Source organism: Pelecanus crispus, chromosome 6 (assembly GCF_030463565.1).
Source record: "Pelecanus crispus isolate bPelCri1 chromosome 6, bPelCri1.pri, whole genome shotgun sequence".
Lineage (NCBI taxonomy): Eukaryota > Metazoa > Chordata > Aves > Pelecaniformes > Pelecanidae > Pelecanus > Pelecanus crispus.
The window spans coordinates 47,016,682-47,034,693 of NC_134648.1; the positions used below are offsets into that span (position 1 = coordinate 47,016,682).

The 18,012-nt window shown below is 40.3% G+C and overlaps 2 protein-coding genes across 2 annotated transcripts; one reads left to right on the forward strand and one right to left on the reverse strand.

Moving 5' to 3' along the window:
* The first annotated feature begins 1,733 nt into the window (after nucleotides 1-1,733).
* GEMIN2 (gem nuclear organelle associated protein 2) lies at nucleotides 1,734-9,931 on the forward strand. Its single transcript, XM_075712846.1, has 10 exons — nucleotides 1,734-1,855; nucleotides 2,489-2,573; nucleotides 3,767-3,856; nucleotides 5,536-5,595; nucleotides 5,766-5,876; nucleotides 6,459-6,503; nucleotides 7,250-7,318; nucleotides 8,655-8,765; nucleotides 8,982-9,040; nucleotides 9,361-9,931. Exons 1-10 carry the CDS (start codon nucleotides 1,734-1,736, stop codon nucleotides 9,398-9,400), a joined length of 792 nt encoding a protein of 263 aa, XP_075568961.1. The 3' UTR covers nucleotides 9,401-9,931.
* A 2,202-nt stretch (nucleotides 9,932-12,133) lies between these two features.
* On the reverse strand, nucleotides 12,134-17,823 carry TRAPPC6B (trafficking protein particle complex subunit 6B). Its single transcript, XM_075712847.1, has 7 exons — nucleotides 17,743-17,823; nucleotides 17,590-17,657; nucleotides 16,289-16,406; nucleotides 14,693-14,776; nucleotides 13,563-13,656; nucleotides 12,850-12,898; nucleotides 12,134-12,172 (listed from the first exon to the last, which is right to left on the reverse strand). Exons 1-6 carry the CDS (start codon nucleotides 17,821-17,823, stop codon nucleotides 12,867-12,869), a joined length of 477 nt encoding a protein of 158 aa, XP_075568962.1. The 3' UTR covers nucleotides 12,134-12,172; nucleotides 12,850-12,866.
* Between the last annotated feature and the right edge of the window lie 189 nt (nucleotides 17,824-18,012).

Consider the following 18,012-nt stretch of genomic DNA (forward strand, 5'->3'; position numbering starts at 1 on the left):
GAATTTTTAGTTTATGTGTTAGATTTTTTTTTTTTAGTCAGCAGTGCATACCCACTGATGGCAACTCACCCTTTCTTTGGAATAGTACTCTTCCATAATGCCTAGGCAGCTGAGGAGAAAGTATGTTCATTTCCAGTTTCTTTTTCCTCTTCTTCCACTGAGTCATATTTGCTAGCCACTGCATCAACATTGTTGGTAAAACTTGTTAGGAACGACTTTATTATCTGTGGAAGACTACCTGTAAAAATCAAAAATATGTTACTTCATTTAAAAAGTATCAATGGAAAGTTCCAGAAAAAATAATGTAAAGGTAGAAAGTATATTTAAAGTCTCTTTATACCTGTGGATTCTCTTTCTGTTCGTAGTTCCTGACTTCATAAAAAGAAAAAAAAAGTTCTGAATATTACCAAAGTATTAGAACTTTTTACAGCTGGACTCACCAAAGTTTTTGTCTTGGCTATTGGTCAGCCTTTCCAGAGATACCACTGTAGTTTTAGCTAAGCAGGTTTTATTTCTACTAGTGACTGCAATGGTTACATACTCAACTAGGATGTTAGATCAGGGTTGCAGAATTAAAACTCCCTATTACACATAGGTGGTTTTGGAAACACCTTACAACAAACAAAAGCCAGTGGAGAGGAGGAGTTAGGGTAGATGTTTTTTCAGAACTGGTAAAAAACAGCCTTGACAAAAAAAAAAAGCATTGCTTTTTTGCGCTCATGTCAGAAGTATTTAGAGCTCCTCTGACCTACTAGGTGGACTGTGGGTAGCACTAAACTGACTTTGCATGCAGCAGAACTAATAGGAAAAATAATATAGATTGACATTTTGTGTAAGGAATTTCATAATAGACAACATAAATGATTACAGCATTATCCTTCCGCTTTTTATCTTAACTGAAAAGCAACCCCCCTTTGTGCTAATAGTACCTTGCTTTTGATTTGGCATGTGGATACTCCCATATAATAGATATATAATAGATAAACCCATACAATAGTGTTTAGATAAATCTAAAATAATCTAAATAATAAAATAAATTTAAATAAACGTTAGAGCGACAAAATAAAAACTCATTGACCCTTCGAGAACTCTTAAATTTATAGCAATTAACTCCAGTGTACTCGTTTCAACCATAGATCTCAAAGCATTTCAAGGAAGGAACAAGTATTATTACTGGATGCCCACAGGTAGAATAGAAAACGCTAATGGGCGAGTTTTGAAGAACCACTTGCGAAAACTACGGTGTATTAGAATAACGGCACCAGGCCTGACAGAAATGGTTATTAAAGGTTTACAGCGTTTCGCCGCAGAAACAGGCCTAGACTGACGGGCCTCATCGGTACACCACTTCCAGCACTGCTCTTGGGCCGACTTTCCTTTCGTTCCCCTCCCCGCGTTCCCGGGCCAGCTAAAACCTCCAGAGCGGGCCGCCGCTCAGGCCTCGGCGCTTGCCGGTGCCCCGCGCACACAGCGTGTTCCCGCCATCACCCCCGCGTCAGAGCGCAACACCGCGGCACCCCCCCCCCGGGCCGCGGGCACCGAGAGGGGGCGGCCGGCCCCGCCCTCTTTAACGGCGGCCGCCGCGCGCGCTCCCCGCGGCCCTCCGAGGCCGCAGCCCCGCCCCTCTCGCGAGAGCAGCGCGCGCTGCGTGCCGGCGGGCCGGGCCCAGCGGCGCCCGGTGTGGCGGCCTCCGCCGCTGGGGGCGGGGCGCGGGCTCCCGTGGCGGCGCGGCCATGGAGCCGGGCGTGGAGGAGCTGATGCCGCGGCTGCTGCCCGTGGATGACTGCGACTTGGCCGAGGACTTCGACCCCACGGTGCCTCCCAGGACGCCCCAGGAGTATCTGAAGCGCGTCCAGTGAGTGGCGGGGCGGCGGGGCCGAGCTCCGGCGGGCCGGGCCCGCCGCCGTCACCTCCCCGCCAGAGCGGCGCGGCCGCCCGGGCCGAGCTTCGCGTTGGGGGGGCCGCGCCGCGCTGCCGTTACCCTGGCCAGCCGCAGCCAGAAGCGCTGCTTCCCCAGGGCTCCCGGGGCGGTGGGACCCCGTCCGGCATCGGCCCTGCACCCGTCCGCTTCCTGCCAGGCTTGCCGCTTCTCTAGGGCGGCGGCACGGCGGCCGCACGCCGCGCTGGGCGGCGTGTTCCTCGGCAGGCTCGCGGGGCCGGTGCCGCTCTGTTTTCCTCGGGAAGATGGAGGTCCGGTTCGCGGCTCTCCGTACCGGCAGCGGCGGCCTCCCGAGGTCTGGCTGCGGGCCGCGCTGCCGCGCCTCAGGCGAGTTGGGATGTCAGCGAGCCTCCAGGAGCGCGGAGCAGCCCTGTAGAAAGCGAGAATGCTCGATCCCCAACTCTCCGGTCAAACCTTCCCTCAGGATTGCCGGTACACTCAGTTTTACATACCTGAAGATTTCCGCGGGTGCGGTATTTCAGAGACATCCGGCATATAACCGCCTGTTACAAAAAGGGAAAAATGTAGCCGCTTGATTTTATTTTGTAGGATTGAAGCAGCTCGATGTCCAGACGTGGTCGTGGCGCAAATAGACCCCAAAAAATTGAGAAAGAAGCAGACAGTAAACATTTCAGTAAGTTTGAGAACTTATACGCGTTTTGTTTTGAGAGAGAAAAAAAATGAAAGGGAAAGTTGTTAATATCATAACGTTTGTACTAATTTTGGGGAGTGGTTGGCATAACTAAATAGCGCTGCTGGATTTTAAAAGCATCTACAGAATTAAATGCCTGGGTTTGAAGAAACACCTGTTCAACTGCTGGCTAACAGCAGTCTTTATAACTGATTTAAATTTATAATATCCATACTATTTGATACACAGCAGACTACTGTCTGAGGAAATCAAATGTTGCATTATATTTTACAAATATTTAATCATAAAACCTGCATAAACTTTAGAAGGCAGACATCTCCGTATCTCTATTTAGGTGTAAATATATATCTAGGGTAAGGGTAGTAAGCTCAGCTAAGCTTTACTGAAGTTAGATCAAATTCTAGCACCACTTTTTCCCTTCTTGGTGGAATATTTTATCAGAATTTTTCCTTACTGCCCAAGCAGATTTTTCTGTTGTCACATTGCCCTGACAGCTTGGTTTTTAATCTACTTTCAAATAGTTCAAGAGACCAAGTTTGCCTTTCCCTAGTGAAAACTAATCTGAAATTTCAGTACTAGATTGCTCAGGAAAAGTTTCTAGTACTGACATATGACCATGTAACTTCTGTGACCATTCTCTTCATTTGTCTCATCTTTTTGTAGTGTTATTCTTAAACATTTGTTGAAAGTTTTTTGGTTTTTTTTTAAATAACTTTCATGCTTATCTTTAAAGAGGTTGTATATACTTAACTGTCAGAGTTCATTTTCTAAAACATATATTTGTGGTCTTCTGTCTTCCTCAACTTACTATCTTGGCAAGTAGAACACATAAGATTCATAACATCTGTCCAAGATAAGGAAACAGCAGCCTGCTTTTTATAAACAGGGGTATTAAGGCAGAACAACTGCTAAGAAGACAACCTTAAATCATTCTCTGACAATGTATTTTGAATACTTAGTTTTCCTTATTTGCATATGAGAAGAGTCAAACAGAAGAAATTTTGTCTAAAGCAATTCTTAAGTCAGTCTTGGATGTGGTCATGAAATTACCTTCTTAAACGAAGATTTAAAGGAAATTGTTTACCTGATAGTAAACATTTACTGATTCTCTTGTTCTTAAGGATTCTTCTTATAAAGATTTCTTTACATTGTAATTATTGCCAGTGTTTTCTTAGATTTCCGGATGTCAGCCTGCTCCTGAAGGATACTCTCCAACGCTCAGGTGGCAGCAGCAGCAAGTGGCCAATTTCTCAGCTGTTCGTCAGGTACAAAATGGTGTGTGTGAGGGGACTCGCACTGTCTAGATAGAACATCTGTGCTTTACAGGGGACCACCTTGTATCTAGTATAGAAACGCTACGACTTTATGGTAGGACAGATATTTGTATGCAAATGTTTTAAGTTCTTGAAAAATAATTGAGTGTCTACTGGGTGGCTTTTAAACCTCTGATAAAACTCTTGAGAGAGTCATGTTTAAAAAAAATTCTCCTTCAACTTCAGCAAAAATATCTGTCAGTATTTAGATTAAATGACACAGAGTAGCTGAGGGAGGACAAAAATCCCTATGATGTTACGCAGTTACAGTAAAACCTAGCACTAGCAGGAATATTCTGCAGAACTCAGCGTTAACTGAAAAACAAGCAGATCCTAACCCACCAGGAGATTCATGTACATAGAACACACTGTCCATTTAAGATACTGCTGACAGTGGTGGCACCCATTATGAGGAGAAATACGAATTTGGTAAAATGTATTTGTAACTTCGTAGTGTTAGCACAGACTTAAATCTTTCCTACCACATTTGCACCCTGCTCTTAAATAACAGAACAGAAATGGAGAATTGAGCAGTCTCTCTATCCACAGTTCAAACAGGGTGAAATGCAAAACATAGTAAAGATGTAGGTAGAGATCAATTATGACTCCAGTGCCGTGGAAGGCATGTTTACAATGCATTGATACTGCATTATAGGAATACATCAAGTAACTGAAGTACGACCAGCTGCACTGAAGCTGCTGTAGTGCTGAACTTTGCATGAGCTCAATTACCGTGTTTTTTCAGGGAGGTAAATCAGTGAAGGTGGAGATCTGGACTACTGCATCTACATTGTAAATATTAACTGAGCTAGCCCCTATTTCTACAAGGTATCACATTGCATACTGTATATTAGACATAATCTAAGGTTGTAGTAGAACTAAGGAAACTGACATCTAAAGGCATATTCACTGTACAGGTATTTCTTTTACACACAAACTAATTGTCCTCTCATCTGTGCCAGAATTAACACTGAAGTATAAGAATATCCTAAAAAAATATTTAAGAGAAAAGAGAGCATCAGAAGTCACTTGTTCAAACACCATGCCTCAGCTACTGTTACTTACAGTGTTTTTAGCAGTCATTTTTACTGCTGCAATAACAATTAGATTGGGGGGAAGATTTCTTCTGTTACAAAAAAGTTTACACGTCTGTATGGGAAACTGTCAAGCAGGCCAATTTGTCTTGTATGGCATCCCTGTCAGGTAGAAGAAATACACTAGGAAAGCACGCTTGCCTTCTTTCTGACAGTTCTGTAGACATCTCATACAGATACAGACCACTGTTGGAAACAGGATATTGGCTTTATGTGTGCTTTTGGACTAAATTTTTTTTCTTCCTTAGGCTTGTTATGCCAAGAAAAGTCTGGAAGATATTACAGCTTACTACTCAACTTAACTTTACATAGTAGACTTTAAAATTCCTTCAGCTTTAACATTACTTCCAAAAACCCAGCGTGAGCAACTTAGTTACGTTTATACTAAGAGGCATGGAACATACTTAGCCAGTTATGCCTCTACTGATTTATAGGACATCATAAAATATACTTTTTAAGAATAACGAAGAGCAATTATGGCTAGGATAAAATAACTGCAAAGTTAAACTGTGATTTGGCTTTGTTTTAATCACTCAGAGCCTGAACAAGCACAGAAATCACTGGCGGTCACAACATTTGGACAGCAATGTTACTATGGTGAGTACAATTCATAACAGTGCTGTGGGTTTTTTTCCCCAGTCATTAAATCTGTGGTTAATCTTGCTTTACAGTTTAACGCAATAACTTGTGAATATTATCAAGTCTTTTCTTCAGTGTCTTCAAGATAGCAATATTTCACAGTTTCCATTTATTTTTATTTACTTCAGCCAAAATCAGAGGATGAAGAAGGCTGGAAGAAGTTCTGCCTGGGTGAAAGAGTATACTCAGAAATAGATGCACTATCTGATAATGAAAATCTAGGAATTGATTACATAAAGGTGAGATCTAATTTTCAGCTGCTATTTTCAAGAATAACTGCCAGAAATAATCCTACTGTTCATTACCGCTTTGCGGTAAATAGAAAGTAGGCTCTCTGGTGAGCCCAGAAAGTCCCATTTTTCTTCCAAGTGGAAACCAAATGAAGCAGAGAACAAGTCTATCCCTTCGGTCAGAAAGTTAAAGAGTTCCTTCATCTCTTATCAGCTAAAGCACACTACTTTGTTGCTCACTGAACTGAACGGAAAGCTTTCTGCATAGCCTGCTTTAGTGTTTTGTTGAATGGTGATATGTGGTTCCTCTCCTCATACATGCTATCCTACAAACACGCCCTTCACTGCATCATTTTGAAAAAACAAAACTTTAACAAATGAAAGCAAGGTTCCTTGATCCCAAATTTGACTGGACCTTATCTTGAACTTGCTTGAAGAATTTTTTTTTTTTTTTTAATAGATTTCAAAGCTCAGAATAGACTTTCAAATCACTACAAATGTCTGAGCATCACTTTAAAATGTTAGTGTGTTCTAAATTAGAACAAAAATGTTTATGATAATATCTGCATTTTCCAACTTGATTTTTTTCAGGTGGGCTTTCCCCCCTTGCTAAGTATTGTAAGCAGAATGAATCAGGTAAGCCTATGTCTTAGAATTGCACAGTGACATTGCATAAATCATTATTTCTCATACTCTGTTGCCGAAATCTTATCTATTTTTCTGTGCTAGAGTAGGCAATTGTTTATTACAACTGCTATTCATTGTACACTTACAAAGAAGACATGTAATCATTCTCTCGCCTTCACCTACAAACAACTTTACTAGTGAATATTTATCAACACTAGTTTTAAGAGTATTCTGTCCTTGTAATTTCTCTATAGAACACTTAATGTTTGAATTTTTGCTGAATGCCCCATTAGGTGCTTGACAATGTTTTTAAGATTTCTCATTTAGTGTTTTAAGTGCAGTCATTCAACTTGATTGTGAACTCTTATGTACACTGCAAGGCTAAAAGAATCACACTTACCTTTCCTTTACTGCAATGTTTCCTACTAGTCACCTTTATACAGAAACAACCAGTCAGTGTGATGCCTCTTTCCTAATCTGTAGCTACTTACCCATAACTTTTTGTTAACACAGAAGATCACTTCTCTTACATACTCTTTCCAGGAACTGGTGCTTTAACGCTTACTTTACCCTTATATGCAACTTCAACCTGGAATAAATACCGTATAGTATCACAGTGGAGTAGAAATACATAATGTGTATATTTTAACAAAACCAAAAAACCAAACCACATTGCTTTTTATATCCTTCAGGGAGAAGGACAGCAAACAAAACATTGCAGGTAATGTATTGTCTCTTCTGTTCCTCTTTTGAAGGCAACAGTGACCAGTGTCTTAGAATACCTGATAAGCTGGTTTGGAGAGAAAAAATTTACTCCGGAACTGGTAATTTTTAATTTATTCTGACTACTTGCACATGAACGCATTAAACAAGGGATAAATTGTTCCTAGTTTTCTATGACATTATTTTAGTTTCTAAAGAGTTCTCTAGATGCGTGTATCATATTCAGTTACTTTCAAAACTTTCTTGGTCAGATACTAAAATGAGTATTCACAGAACTTTTTAGAAGGCTAATTACAAAACATAACAGATGCAGTTTTGTCAAGTACTGCCAAAGCCCCCTCCCCTTTTTATCGCTCCCCACACTAACTTAAACCACAAGGTTAGGTGAGTATCAGTGCTGGGGAGAGAAGAGGGTCAGACTGCAGCACCTTTGGTTCTGACCAGTTCAAGCTGTCAGAGTGCTGCACCCTGTATTTACCAACACCTCCATTTTAGTTTGGAGATGCATGACAGTGTGCTGGCAAAGACACGTTCTTTCATGTGCAGCACAGACCACAAACCTTAGCTGCATTAGTGTGGTGACAAATCAAACCTAGTAAGAATTTCTGATTGACAGGGTACATTAGCATGGAGCTTGGTCACAACTAGATTGACTAGCTATGTAATGGCATCATATCTACAAAAGACCTTCATGGATGCATCTCATTTCATTCAGTACCACAAAGCAAAACAGTAATGAAAAATTACTTCCATAACACTAAATGCAGTTTCACTATTTTTGAGTCACTTAAAGGCCTTTCATGTTCTGTCCTTTTCTGTAGGACTGTTTTCTTTTTAACCAATATGCTGCAGAGAATGTGCACATTGACTTTTAGTTTATTCCCATAACGAAAGCTGCTAGACACTGCAATTAAATTAAGAAGTCAGACTGGTAGCAGAAGTTACATTTATAAGAATGCGGGAGAAATCAGTGAAGTAAAATGCAAAGGACGTGTTTTCACAGTGGTGCAAATCTTAAAGCTGATCTAACAGCATTAATTCCATAAAGATCTGACTTGAAACATTCACTCTTCAGGAATGTTTTTCCACAGCTTGTGAAGTTAAAAACTAATAGCTGAGTAGTTATCTTTAGATATTACTAAAATAATCCTTCCCTCAGACTTCAGTAATGTAAACTGTATTAATTTATATCTTGGCCAGTATTCAAAAAAAATATCGGGAAATCCAGGAGTACTGCTTACAAGAAGCTTATCTAGAGGCACAAAATTCTACTGTGTAGTGTCTAATTTGGCCTTCAAACTTTTCAATTTTGGCAGTAGCTCTTAAATGCAATTTTGTTTTGTGACCTACACTCCAGGCCTGCTCTTTATAACAAGAACTGCATGAAACTTCAAGGAAATGCTCATAATTAAAACTTTGTTATTTGAATCCACACAGGGTAGATGGCTTTATGCACTGTTGGCATGCCTTGAAAAACCTTTGCTACCTGAAGCTCACTCCCTTATTCGACAGCTGGCAAGACGATGCTCAGAAGTCAGAGTACTAGAGGTAAGATTTAATATAATATTGCGCAAAGGACTTGCTGAACTTAGTATATTATTAGAACGAGGATTTTTCAGTTCTTGAAGTCTTGGTAAGTAATTTTTCACATCCTAAGTTTGCTTGAGAATGGAGGGAAGACTACAAGCACATAACATGGCACGTCACAGCTTTTCTGTTTGACAGGTAACAAAAGAACTGTTCTAATACTTATTTCTCTTCCAGGAGAACAAGAATGAAGAACAAATATCAGCTCTGAACTTGATAATCTGCTTAGTTAGCAGGTAATGCAACTTACATACCTAAAACAGTGAAGTATGTCCAGAATAAATGTGTGACTACTCTTGACCTAACCTAGATTATTTTAAAACGGAAGTCAGGTAAAGTATCTTGGGCCTATGTAGCAAATATACTTAGCTAAAAGGACTTAAGATAAACCTAAGAGTAAAGTAATCTTATTGGTTTCCTCAGATGAGCCCCCTGAACTGCAAAGCTATAATTATGATAGAAACACTAAAAGAAGAGCTAGAAAGCAAGGGGTCTGACAACTCAGAGCAAAGAAAGAAATATGTTGCATTGTATGTATTCCACTTCTCTCCACTAGGTACTTCGATCAGCGTGACTTGGCTGATGAGCCTTCCTAGACTATTTTGAGGGTATCAACTATTTTGCATTGCCATAGTACAAACAGCATTATCAGAGGTAACAGCAAGACACTGCCCTGTTCAGACCTGAAGCACTATACAACCCCTTCAGAACACCCTGATGATGATGCATTTGGGACAACTCAGAATAACTTAAGCTGAGCTTTAGCATGAGGTTGTCAATGTCTCCGGTATCGTCATCACCATCATTGTAAAATGGTCATCATCATCATGAGTCTGGCATCATCTCTCAAGCTACTGTCTCTGTAAACTACATTATCAGTTAGAAATTTCTACCATCTGAGTAATCCTCTGGACACTGCTATTAGGTGAAGTCTGAGGTTCCGTTACAAATGATAGTTCTTTCTCTCACACCTATTGAGGGCTTTTTTTTAATAAAACTGAAGCATTTTAAAGAGTGTTCTTAAAAATTGTGGCTTTTCTCATTCTTCATACCATTTAACAGCAGCCTTGCTATAGGAATCTACACAACTAGGACTGAATGTGTTTTTTCAAGCTTTGCTTCCTGAGCTTAAGCACTGCTGAGCAGTTCCAACTACAGCCAGTAAGTTACTGAAACAATTATTTTAGTAAAACGTAAATGTCACTACTTCCTAAGTACTAATACTAATTTTTAGTAAACAGTTGCAGAAACCAGTGAAAGTTACACAGCTGTATTCAATGCTTTTAATAGAAGCATTTATTAAACAGAATGTACAAATTTATTTTCTCTATGTTATCTCGACAAATACATTAGCTCGCCTATTTATGTATTTAACATGGAGTGCTTTGCCAAGAGTATCAGCATCTGCTTGGTACATACATGACTCCCTCTGGTTCTAATTCTCTTCAACAATTAAAAATCCATGTTAAAGGAACAATGAATTCTGCTGACAGCAGCAAATTGATATACAGTATTAACTGACATCTGCTTTCTCTATATTGTAGAATTTAAGTCCCTCCCCTCACTATTAAAAATAATCATTAGCCACAACCAGTTACTGATAAACATTTAATATGTCTTTGAATGATTGGCACTTTTCCCTCTGGAATGGTAGTCTTAACTGTCAAATGAAAAATCAAAAGTGAATTACAATAACTACTAGAGTTTTAATTCTGGAGATGCAAGTAACAATGATTCTGTGTATGTTGATACCAAATGTCTACCACACTGCAGATGCCCAAAATGTGATGACATTGAAAAGTCAATCTATTAGACATACAGTGGAAGTTATTTCTAGTCTCTTTAGTAACATTTCCAGCACGTTGAAAGCAGGATGAGTTGGCAACTGAAGAACCCATGAAATGCAAGAATACTAGTTAGCTAATTCTCTAGCCCTACGATTTCAAACAAATCTGAGTTAAAGGTGAACAACCACAGCCCTCCCATGAACTAGCAGTATAAGAACCCAGCGTTTTCAGTCACTCAAACAGCTGACCCCTACTGAGTACCATACTACTGTAGTTACTTTCATCTTTGCTAGTTCTACAAACAGTGGGACAGCATTCTGCTAGTTTGAGTTCTGCTCTAGATGTTTCCTAGAACTGCCAAGTTACTCAGCTACAACTAATGTGAGCTAGCATTCACAGTACCTGAAAAGATCAGAATTTGGTCACATCTTAAGCTCAAGTATAATAAACCCCTAGTTACCACATTTATAATCTATAGCTTGCCAGCTTGTAATAGCTATCTAGAAAAGGCTTGATCCATTACAAACGTCAGACCTTTCCTAGAGCTCAGGGAAGAACAGCTTCCACTGTTCTTGCCCACCATGCAACTGGACAACATACACTTCTCCCCACACAGATGGTAGTTACAACAAAGGTGCCATTTTACATGTTAGCTTTTCTAGTAAGCCTGTTATTTACTGGTCTCAAAGCAGAAACTGAATCACTATCACAAGGCATTCTCACATGTGGTGGGTTGACCCTGGCTGGATGCCAGGTGCCCACCAAAGCTGCTCTATCACTCCCCTCCTCATCTGGACAGGAGAGAGAAAATATAACAAAAGGCTCGTGGGTCGAGATAAGGGCAGGGAGAGATCATGCACCAATTACCATCATGAACACAGGGTCCTCCCCAGGCTGCAGGTGGATATCTGCTCCACCATGGACCTCCATGGGCTGCAGGGGCACAGCCTGCCTCACCACAGGCTTCACCATGGGCTGCAGGGGAATCTCTGCTCCAGCACCTGGAGCACCTCCTCCCCCTCCTGCTTCACTGACCTTGGTGTCTGCAAGGTTGTTTCCCTCACATATTCTCACTCCTCTCTCCAGCTGCAGTTGTGGGGTTTTTTTCCTTGCTTCTTAAATAAGTTATCACAGAGGTGCTACCACTGTCGCTGATTGGCTCAGACTTGGCCAGCAGCGGGTCCATCTCGGAGCTGGCTGGCATTGTCTCTGTCAGACATAGGGGAAGCTTCTAGCAGCTTCTCACAGAAGCCACCCCTGTAGCCTCCCCACTACCAAAACCTGGCCATGCAAACCCACTACATCACACTTCTGAATAAACACCGTAAGTTTCTACTGTGACTCGTTGGCAAGTATAAGGCCTGAACCTGCCAACAGAAAAGTCTTACAGAAAAATTAATTAAAAGTTTTAACAAGATGTTTTCATGCTTACCTACAGCACAACATGTATTGTTATGCAATTCTTCTAACAAGTAGTATCTAGCAAACCCCAATGTCCTCAAGAGTCTCGGTGATGTCTTTATAGCTTCTTGCAGGCCTAATCATCTTCCTGCACACACTCATTACAGAAGTGAGTTGTAGCTAGCAATTAAAAACAATTACGTTAATACTGAGTTTATGCACAACAAGCTAAAACAAATTTCCTTCTTTGGCCAGCACAGATGACCTTAGCTATAAAAGTATTCTGACACAAAAACCAGCTGCTAATTTTATGGAGGTAGGAGAAACTGTTTAACTATGTAGGAATAAGTTCTTGGTTCTACTGCCCCATATCATTCCTACAAAGGAACTAAGCCTCCACTGAACATCCTTAACGAAGGCTGTTCATTCATGTGCTAATGCCTTCCTCAGAATAATACAAAAGCAATTGCTGCCTCACAGTTCAGAGTGAATAGGGAAAGGTAGCAGCTGGGAATTCATGTTAGGTGACACAAAACACATTAGTTTCTTATTCTAATTTAGTCTTGGTCAGGCTTTTACTCTGTTCTCAAAATGTGCCTCTGGTCTTCCACATGTGCTGTTTTGGTAATTGAAATATTTTGCTGAAAACTTTTCAGAAGATGTTTTTACCACGTGGACATTAATACCTTGGTATAGAATAAATTTCATACCAAGATACAAGGATAGTGTTAAGTTATTTTGATGAACATTTATTATGTATTTTGGAATTGTGCTGCACACTGCTATAATTTACAAGCAACATACAAAGCTGAACCAAGATACTGAATCCGCACACAAAGGACTTTTAAGGTAGATACCCAGATTTGAATGTGCTCTACATCTTCTGTATCATCACCTGAAATTTACCTGCAAAAGAAAAAGCAAAGTCAGATCAAAGTATCACCATTACAGTTATTTTTCCAAGTAATTATTTTCTTCTAATCATTTTGTTGAAAAAAAGGAACATTTCAATCCTATGTTTTAACTGTGAACATTATTTAAAAGCCATTATTTAAATTTCACATTTAACTCCAGCTGAACAGCTTTTTCTTTCTTTTATTTAAGTTGATCCATGTCCCACATCACAACAGTTCTGTCAGCTAAATTTAAAATTTGTGCAAAGTCTGTGGAAATTTTTATATCCACCTTAAGCAGCTTGGGTAGTTACAATGGACTTCACTTACTAACTTCCTTAATGACTTCTGTGGAGAAAGGGCATGTATCTGGTGGTTTTTATCTTCACTTGTTCAAATAGCCTTCTGGATGTACATCCTCATGCATTTGATGCTTCCAAATGTAAATATAACTCTTTAGTTTTGCTTTCCACTCAGTATCATAGAGGTTCACCCTCTGACAGTATTTTCTAAACACTAAAGCATTTAGTGACAAGCCATATCCTGAAGTTCATACCGACTCCTATGGCCCAACAGCTTCAAACCAATCCCACCTTGACAAATGCTTATACAGCGATGAAGTCAGTAAGGAAAGTTACCAAGTAAGCTAATTACTGAATACTCTGAAAACTACTTACATGCAGGCATTGATGAAACTTCAGCTGTTACAATACTCTTTATTCCCAAATTCGATAGGCCTCCTCTGATTAGTCCACAGGTAAACGCTAAATACTAAACATAAAGTTGCACTTTAAATAAGTGTCAAGGGTGAAGCTTGTTGCTAAAGATTGAAACTAAGTACTCAAGAACAAGACTTAACACTTGGCCAATATGAAACTATGGAGGTTTTTTTACCATGCTTGAGAGACTTTGTCATGTCTCTAACAGATGAAAGCTCCGATATTTGGTACAGCAGAGCTCACAATACAGATTTCTCGTTTCTATTTCCATTAAACCTGTAGGAACTTAATATCCTTGAAACAAGTATTCCCAAGACATGGCTGAAATTAGCAACTGGTATTAAAGGCAACAAAGGAGAAACAGGCCAAGATAGCATTCTTGCACAGGCCACATCTTAGAATACAAGGGCCTGCAGATATTTAGAGTATATGTTGCAAAGCAGAAGAAACATCTCACCAAACACCAGAAAAAAATCCCAAGGACAGTAGCCTGCAACTTTGATGACTAAGAAGATCAAGAATTAAGAAACCATAAAATGGAACTGAATGCCTCATTTCTTACATCCACCTGAACCAAAGTGCTTTATAAGAAGTGCTGCAGAGGCACTGATTTTACTTACCTAAACTATTACCTAACTCAGCATCTACACTCAAAACTATTTTTAATTGGTAGATGATCTTTCTGAATGTTCATATGATCTCAGAAGCTTGTTCTAGGTAACAAATAGCATCTTCCAAATATGTTTTGGAAATTTTAAAAAAGCTTCTGAAAGCACATGCTTCCCAAAGAGAAAGAAAGAATTTGTGTGACAGTGGCAGATAGTGGCAGACCAGCTCCTACCATCAAGTAACTCAAACATGACAACAGCAAGTTTCACAATGACCACGACCATTTCTTGAACCATAAATCAAATCCACTGTTGGGAAACAAGATACCTTTCTAAAAAGCACAGGTTTTAGAGACTAAACTTTAGCCGCCCTTTTGAAGAGTTTATATCCATTCAATCACATAGTTTAAAGTTATTATTAATCGATCAAGGTAATTCAAATCAAACTGGTAGATCCAAAGGATTAAAACTGAAGGGTACCTTTGGTGCATGTTCTAAATACTGCTTTCCTGCAGACATTTGTGTTAAGAGACGAAATTTATTGTCTTGAAGGACATAAATACCCTGGGTTAAAACAAAAAAAACAAAACAAAAAACGCTTTTTTAGTTGAATATGCAGTAACATGTAATCAACATTTTATGTGAAGGGATTTGATTTGTAGATACAATATAAAAGTTCTCAGCTTGAAAAATGAAATTTTAGATTAAGGCATATGTGATTTAAGTTTAAACTGTATTATTTACTCACATGAAATATCAAAACAAAAGAAAAGATACTTAATTGTGAGTTTACAACAAAACCCCTAGATAATAATATTAACCTTAAGTTAACGCTAAAAAATGTTTATTTACATTCTTCTTGGAAGTGTCCTTCCAGTGCTCAGAAACCATAGTTCCATATTAGAAAGTCTTTGTTAACGTATCAAATGCATGCAGATTTTTACATTAAAATCTTATTCTTCAGTTGGTATGCAATTCACTATTCTTATTCTCAAATTCAGTGACAATTATCTTCTTTAATAGCAATACGGACAACAACACCCAGCAGATGATCAAATTAAGGAGTCTAGTGTTTTCTACATTACAATTTTGTGCCGCATTTGATAAATTAAGTATGCATTTTAATAAATTAAGTATGAACACAGTCTAGCTTAATCTACACCTGTCATTTTAATTTCTTTGCTAACGACTGTGCTACTTTGGAACTTCATAACCCTTGAAATTAAGGTCACATATACAATTGAGACCTAAGCTCAGTACTGCAGCTTTCTTTGAATCCAAAAACAGATTTCTAAGGTAGTTATTATCTGTTAAAGTTATTATTTGATAAACAGCTCACTGAAAAATAAAACCTATTTTATTTGGCACAATCCTCGTACAAATACTCTTTTTCCTACTTTGATACAACAGGAAAATGGCCATAAGAAAACCAAGCCATTCAAAAGGAAAAAGATTTTTTCTACTCTAGTAAAATGGCTCCTTAAATTATTTTGATCTTGCTTTAAGAACTGTGGTTGTTGATATAGGAAAGGACACAGATACAACGCAATGGCATCAACATGCAAATTTGGGACGTTCTTCAGCTGTTTCTTATGCAAGTATGTTCAGTATAGGGCAACTAAGTGTCTCAACTGCGGAAAAGTGTAAATATTCTTCAAAATTAAAAAATTACTTTAAGGCAGGCATCCTATTTAAATAGATGTTAAGACAGCAATATCACTTTCTCACACTAGTTTTCTACTGAAATTTATTGGGAGGTACGTAAAAAAGTTCCTTTTTAAGTGTTAATCAATCCTGTCAGTTGGTAACTCTGCAACAGCGCATATGAAATTCAAAGCGTTCAGTCTTTTCAACAGAGTGGCAATAAAGATATCAGAAGCAATTATTAAATTGTATTCTAAAGCTACACGAACCTTAAAAAGCTGCTTTTTATAAAAGAATAGTATTTTCAAATAAAGAACATTTTGGGTTTCTTATCAGGTAATTAATTCTAGACCAAGAAAAACAAAAAACGCACTAGTAACTCAAAACTGTTACCGATTTTGTAAGTTAAATCTTATTCTACAGCATTAGTACCTGATGATTAGTCCTTAGGTTATCTATTTGTTTTTTGAATACAGTTGTCCAAAAATCTTTGCAAATGAACTTCATAATATCTAATTCATCCTTGAACCTGGCAGTATCTTTTGTGAACCTAAGAGGTAAGTGAGAAATATATCAATAATGAAAGTACACACGACTGATTAAAAAGAAAACACACAAAAAAATGGTACTAGGCAACATTATTTTGAGGCTGCTATACAAATTAGTTTTCCAGCCGTTGTACTGTATCGTTCTAGCATCACTCTGCGTTCATCCAGTATTTTAACTTAAGAGCAACACAGTGTTATCTTAATACTTGCAACACGACAGCATGCATAAATCGTTTTAATTATATGATTATTAAAGACAGCCAAAGTACAGAAAGATGCAAAGGACCCCATCAGTTTTATCGTCAATGGAATGTCTAAATAGAAGATAAACAAAAAGCTCACACCTATACTACTGCTTGGAAGAAGTCCTTCAAATATGCAAAGAGGCACTAACACAGAGGAACAAACATGTAAAACTTGTTCCTGTTTTGCAAAAAGGGACCTCTTTCTCTCGCTTATTTCAGAATTCTCTCCCTTTATCTTCCTTGCGGGTCTTTATCTGGCACTAAAGCACCACTTTGTTCAACGAAAGCAAGACTTCATTCAGAAGCTCAAGAGTGCACACGACCTCAGGAGGAGGGCGCTGAAGCTGCATGTGCAGCATGTCATTGTGAACCCCCAAAGTGCCTGGGGAAACAAGGAGGCAACGTGCTCGGTCACGAAGATCCAAGGACGGAGAGCACTTTAGAAAAAAGAAACAGCCAGAGCAGCCAATCATAAAATTAAGTTTAAGAAAGAAATTAGAAAGAGAAGAAAATCATGAAACGTACGAGAAGTAGGCAACATGCTAAAGTAGGTCTATAAAAAATGCAATTAAAACGGATTATAAGTATTAAAAGTAACCATATACCCTCACTCAGTTTTCACGATGGAAAGCACTGGGAAAATACATACTCCAAAACCGTCCTGTGGTATTTAAACACATGTCCCCACAACAACGAGATGCCGGAAGAGAGGATGCCAGAACGTGTAATAAGAGGAACACAGCCGCGGCACAACCCTCTGTCCACCCAAAGCAGCCAGCAGCTTTCCACCGAGCGGGCGAACGCTCCGGGGCCCAGCAGGCCGGGAAGGAGGGGGCGCGGGCCCCCGCCGGGGAAAAACCCCGAGGACGAGCAAGGCCCGCCGGCCCCGGGGGCGGGAGGAGGGGCGCCGGATGCGGGCGAGGCTGCGGCGGGGACTCACCTCTCGATCAGCCCCTGCCCGACGCGGAAGCCCATGCTCTCCAGCTTGGTGGTGCAGCGGCCGTTCTCCTGCAAGACACAAGGCGCCGCCGCCGCCGCTGCTTTACCCCGGCCGCTGCCGGGCGGCCCCCAGCGCGGCCCCGGCCCCACTCACCCCTTCGCCCTGCTCGGCGGCGCGGTACAGCCCCGCCACCATCTCGTTGTGCAGCAGCAGGAAGAGCGCCTCGTCCGCCATCTCCGCTCCGCGGCGGGGCTCCCCCCCCTCGCCCTCACCCCCGCCCGGCGCCGCGGCAAGGCCCAGCTGCCGCCGGGGCTCGCCGCCGCCGCGCCGCCCCTTCCGGCCGGGCCCCGTCAGCCTCCGGTGCTCCCGACCGAGGCGGAGCGGCCCAGCAGAGGCGGCCCCACCGGTTCTCCCCGTCGGGGA

Bases quoted from the DNA above. Each gene is read 5' to 3' on its own strand.
- GEMIN2 (XM_075712846.1), top strand. From the start codon at position 1,734: ATGGAGCCGGGCGTGGAGGAGCTGATGCCGCGGCTGCTGCCCGTGGAT. The intron at 2,574-3,766 runs GTAAGTTTGAGA...GTGTTTTCTTAG, and splicing joins AGCAGACAGTAAACATTTCA to ATTTCCGGATGTCAGCCTGC. The intron at 9,041-9,360 runs GTAATGCAACTT...TCTCTCCACTAG, and splicing joins ATAATCTGCTTAGTTAGCAG to GTACTTCGATCAGCGTGACT.
- TRAPPC6B (XM_075712847.1), bottom strand. From the start codon at position 17,823: ATGGCGGACGAGGCGCTCTTCCTGCTGCTGCACAACGAGATGGTGGCG. The intron at 16,407-17,589 runs GTGAGTCCCCGC...CTTACCTCTTAG, and splicing joins GGGCAGGGGCTGATCGAGAG to GTTCACAAAAGATACTGCCA. The intron at 14,777-16,288 runs GTACTAATGCTG...GTTTTAACCCAG, and splicing joins ACCTAAGGACTAATCATCAG to GGTATTTATGTCCTTCAAGA.